Here is a 5,444-nt window from a genome sequence, read left to right as displayed (position 1 = left end):
AGATATTTTGAGCAACCAGTTTTGATGACCATTGACTTCAATTGTATGAGAGGAAAAAGCTCAAAATATGCTCTGTATATATATATATATATATATATCCATGTAACACCCTAAAGACACCATTATACAATGTGAAAAACAACATCAACAAAAACATTAAAATATTTTATATGCAAATGATTGATTTCAAAAATTACTGGCCCAATTGATCCAATTATGATGCTGCAATAAACTGAATTATGACACACGTCTTGAGACATACATGGTAGCATATATGGTGATACCCAATTCTACTCATGTTAAATATTTTCCTCTATAAATCTGTGCTTAAGTTTGATTTACGGTTTCATCATGTTCTTGATTTTTTTTAGAGTAACCAACCTGACCAACCCCTGACTTCATCATCCCATCATTCACATCTTCAAGCTGTATTAGCATTTAATGTCAGCACTCTTTGTATGAATGGACAATGCCTTGCCCTGTCCTACAGCTCCCAGCATCCTTCAGCTGGCCTTAACGCCTCCATTATTAACATCCTCAACCGCATCTTCTTCTGACGAAGCCTACATTACAAACACATTAGACTGGCCCAGATTGATCACGCTGGATCAATCTAACTCAGACTTATCCAACACTAACTGTTTTTGTTTATCCTCCCATCTGATTATTTTGACCTCAAACGTCAAAGAAGACTTAAATGCCCTTTCAAAATAAGCCTCTCTTTTATTTGTCTGGATCTCTGAAGCTGCAAATCAATCATGTGGTCCACGTTCATCGTGCAGGATGAAGAGGTAAGGACGGTTAATACATCCGGTGGGCTGGAAGGGTTTACGGGATCACGAGGCGGTGGACGTAAACGCCGACACAGAGCGCACTCCAGTTCTGGAGATGGAATTAGCGAAAACCAAGAGGGCAAAATCAAGCTGACATTGTTCATGGCTGTAACCGCCATCATGCTTACTGTGCTCGGGGTGGGAACAGAGTTTTGGGTGGAGCTTAAACCATCCAAGAGCTTCTACAACAATCAGACTTGTCTGGTAGCACATTATGGCTTATGGAAATGCTGTACCAAGACATTCTGGGTGTCAGATATGGACCCAAAGCAGGAGATCTGTGGGCCTTTGCACTTACAGGGAGGTAAGAGCTTTTGTGAAAAATGTCTCAACTGGAGTAGGAGAATTTTGAATAATCCGTCAGAATAACATCACCTTTTTGGATCCCATTATAGAATCCAATTGCACCTTCTTTAAGTTCTACACCACTGGAGAGAACATTGTCCTATTTCAGAAAACGCCAGAAAAGGGTGAGTCATCCCACATCCTCCTCTCTATCTTTAGATCCGTAGCACTAATGTGTCTTTCTTTGTGTTGTCACTGAGTGCTGACCCCATATATGCATTTTTCACCAAAACATGAAAGGTATAGATGGTGTATGAGCAGCACCAAATAGCATGAATAATAATACGAAGGAAATAAAATAAAATGAAGAAATGATTGGTTGATTGCAAATTTAATGCCATGGTTTCCTTTCCTTTCCTTGGTTTCATGGCAAGTAACAAGTTGAAATACTTTAAAAGAGCCAAACCACTGTAAGGTTTTTAAAGTTTGCTTTAGATAAAACTATAAAGTGGATTCAGTGGTTGACTCTATATGTCTTCAAAAGTGTTTGTGGCGCAATATAATTCCCTAATAGAACTTATACCAGCACAATTCAATAAATTATTATGAGTTATCCATAATGTATATTATATATATATATATATATATATATATATATATATATATATATATAGTATATCTCACAGAAGTGAGTACACCCCTCACATTTTTGTAAATATTTTATATCTTTTCATGTGACAACACTGACGAAATGACACTTTGCTACAATGTAAAGTAGTGAGTGTACAGCTTGTAGTGTAAATTTGCTGTCCCCTAAAAATAATTCAACACACAGCCATTAATGTCTAAACCGCTGGCCACAAAAGTGAGTACACCCCTAAGTGAAAATGTCCAAATTGGCCCCAAATTGTTAATATTTTGTGTGGCCACCATTATTTTCCAGCACTGCCTTAACCCTCTTGGGCATAGAGTCCACCAGAGCTTCACAGGTTGCCACTGGAGTCCTCTTCCACACCTCCATGACAACATCATGGAGCTGGTGGATGTTAGAGACCTTGCGCTCTTTGTACTCCTCACCTGGTTGCCGCCACACACGCTTGACACCATTTGAACCAAATAAGTTTATCTTGCGAAGGATCGAACGCAACTGTTTTGAATGAGCGCACCTTTTTTAACAACCAAAAATGGCTGTTTCGTTGTCTGTCTCGTTGATAGCTGAGGAGTGGATCCAGCGAGAGCATGATAGAGCGACGCGGAATTAAAACGTTTTTCAGGAGTCACGGCAGTAGAGGCGGTGCAACTATAACGACACGTGAATAATCCTGCCCACTCTAAAGCGGTACTAAACTGCAGTGGAAACGCAAACCGAGCAAAACTGAGCCGTTCCGTTCTGAACCGAGCCGAGTCTTTGTGGCCAGCGGTTTAGACATTAATGGCTTATATATATATATACAAGGTATATATATATATATACATACATATATGCAGTTTTTGCAAAAGTTTGGGAACCCCTTGCTCTGTGAAAATATGAATAATTTTAACAAAATAAGAGAGATCATACAAAATGCATGTCATTTCTTATTTAGTACTGTCCTGGACTACATAATAGTCCACAAGAAAAAAAATAGCTTGAAATTATTCAAATAACCCCCTTCAAAAGTTTGGGAAGCCTTGCTTCTTAATACTGTGTGTGGTTACCTGGATGATCTACAACTGTTTTTTGTTTTGTGATGGTTGTTCATGAGGACCTTATTGTTTGTTCTGAACAGTTAAACTGAGCTCTGTTATTCAGAAAAATCCTCCAGGTCCTGCAGATTCTTCAGTTTTCCAGCATCTTTTGCATATTTGAACCCAGTGATTGTATGATTTTGAGATCCATCTTTTCACACTGAGGACAATTGAGGGACTCAAACACAACAATTAAAAAGGTTCAAACGCTCACTGACTCTCCAGAAGGAAACACAATGCATTAAGAGCTGGGGGGGGGGGCTTGTTGAAAACTTTTGAACAGGAAGAAAATGTCAAAATTTTTCTTATTTTGTTGAAATATGTTTTTTTTTTCCTCCATTTAGTACTACCCTTTGGAAGCAACAGAAGATACTTGCATGTTTCCCGGAAGACAAATTAAGTAAAATTTTCCTTGATCTTCAAATTCAAATAGTTTTCACCCCCCGGCACATTTACACAGATTCTACAAAGGGGTTCCCAAATTTTTGCATAAAACAGTATGTGTGTATATATATATATATCCATAACATAAGACACTAGTTTTACAATATGATTGCGGTGTGGAATATTTTTCAATACATGAAGAAATGAAACATTACATTTCCTACAAAGAACGATTCTTGAGGTGTTTTGCACCAGTTTTGTACCACTTTTTGGTAACATTTTACTGTAAGGTTCTATTTGTTAACATTAATTAACATCAACTAACAATGAAAACTATGTGTAAAGCATTTAATTTCTGAAGTGATAATTCCAATATTTACTAATACATTATCAAAAGTTGTATCTGTTAATATCATTTAATGAACCTGATCTAACATGGACTAACAATGAACAGTTGTATTTTTATTAACTATTAATTTAATATGAATAAATACTGTAACAAATGTATTGCTCTACATTCTTAACTAATGGAACATTATTGTAAAGTGTAAGAACATTACTTGTATAAACATATCTAAAGGTTATGTTTGTTAAAAAAAAAAAGTATGAAGTCACATAAATGAATAAATATATATGCATCCATGTCATTATAAAGTCTAAGAACACTGGAACAAAGAAGTAAATGTAAACCAAGCCTTACAGAGTGCTCCTAAACATGTTCTAAATGTTAATTCAGCTCAGTATGTGTTTATGCCATCATATTACTGCTATTTGTTAAGACTCCTCTTCTCCCATCAGATCTGACAGTAGCGTCGGCCATGTTTGCTATCATTAGTCTTTTCCTGATGGTGATGGGAGCTATCTGCATTATCATGGCAGTAAGCAAAGGTGCTCAGTTCTTCTTGAAGCCAGCCGCAGTTTGCTTCATACTGTCAGGTAACATTATTATGCTATTGGCTAACACCTCTAAACTAAATATTACAAATGCATTTTACATGATGCGTTTATCCAAAGTGACTAAGTTCAATCTTTGGAATCTTCATGCAAAACTGTTCAAAAGTCTGGGGCCGGAAAGATTTTTTAATGTTATTGAAAGAAGTCTCTTATGCTAACCAGGACTGCATTTATTTGATCAGAAATAACAGAATAATTGATCAGTGTCACATGATGCTTCAGAAATCATTCTAATATGATGATTTGTTGCTCAAGAGACGTTTCTTATTATCAATGTTAAAAACAGTTGTGCTTTATATGTTTGGTGGAAACCATCATGCATTTCATTTCTAAAGATCAGCATTTGTTTAGCATTTGATTTTTTTTTAGCATTCTAAACATCTTTAGTTTGTCACTTTTGATGTATTTAATGCATCATTGCTGAAAAAGGTTAATAATACTGAAAAATCCTCATACTGACCATGAACATTAGTGTATACATTTTAATATTATTATGGGTTGTCTGAGTTGTTTCACTCCTATCACAGTCATTTATGCTAAATGACATGCACCGTACACATGCACATGTAAAAAAATCAGTCAGAAATTGCTAGGATATTTCACAAAGTTACAAAAAATATAAATTTTGAGTTTTTTTTTCAAAAGCAGAACTAGCCAAACAATGTATTCTAACACAAATGCTGCAGGGTCATTCAGAAAAGACAATTCCCTTAATTTCATATTGCTAATAAAAGCCAAGCACCATAAGTTTGTATACAACTTATGGTATTCTTTTTTTCCCTCTCTGTCTTTCCATAGGTGTCTTAATCTTCCTCTGCCTTATAGTTTTCCACCAATCAGTGCTGTCTTTCTTAGCAAGTGACCAATCCATACTTCTTCATCATGAAATGTCATGGTCAGTGACGTGTGTGGGCTGTGCCGGGGGTCTGGTCATTGCCGCCGGGGTCTTGTTTTTGGTCCTTGCTCTTCCATACAGTCCTTGGGAAAAGTGCTTTCCTAAGAAAAACAGTGACAGCTAGTGATGTGGGGCTGAAGTGCACTTCTCATTCAGTTTTGCATTGGATCTCTTGATAAAGTGGAACAGAAAATAACAGTAGTACATCCTGGTGAGTCTGGGGTATTTAAAAAAGCTATGGCTGGCAATGTGATTATACTGTGCATAAGTTGGCATGAGACAGGATGCTGTTGGAATGTAACTGGAAGTGGGCCAGACATTTTGTCAGAGTATATGTACCATTAGGATACAATTCCTAAAATAAT

General features: G+C 36.5%; 1 protein-coding gene across 1 annotated transcript; it reads left to right on the top strand.

Moving 5' to 3' along the window:
* Positions 1-758: 758 nt before the first annotated feature.
* On the top strand, positions 759-5,203 carry LOC306884798 (voltage-dependent calcium channel gamma-6 subunit-like; the record flags this gene model as incomplete). The annotated part of the gene is made up of 4 exons (XM_079440994.1): positions 759-1,137; positions 1,229-1,303; positions 4,029-4,166; positions 4,983-5,203. The coding sequence occupies 4 exons, from the start codon at positions 759-761 to the stop codon at positions 5,201-5,203; spliced, it is 813 nt and encodes a 270-aa protein (XP_079297120.1).
* Positions 5,204-5,444: the final 241 nt, after the last annotated feature.

This window comes from Barbus barbus, assembly GCF_936440315.1.
Source record: "Barbus barbus genome assembly, chromosome: 19".
Classification (NCBI taxonomy): domain Eukaryota; kingdom Metazoa; phylum Chordata; class Actinopteri; order Cypriniformes; family Cyprinidae; genus Barbus; species Barbus barbus.
Note: the sequence above shows the minus strand (reverse complement) of the source record. Positions and strands in the feature narration are given on the sequence as shown.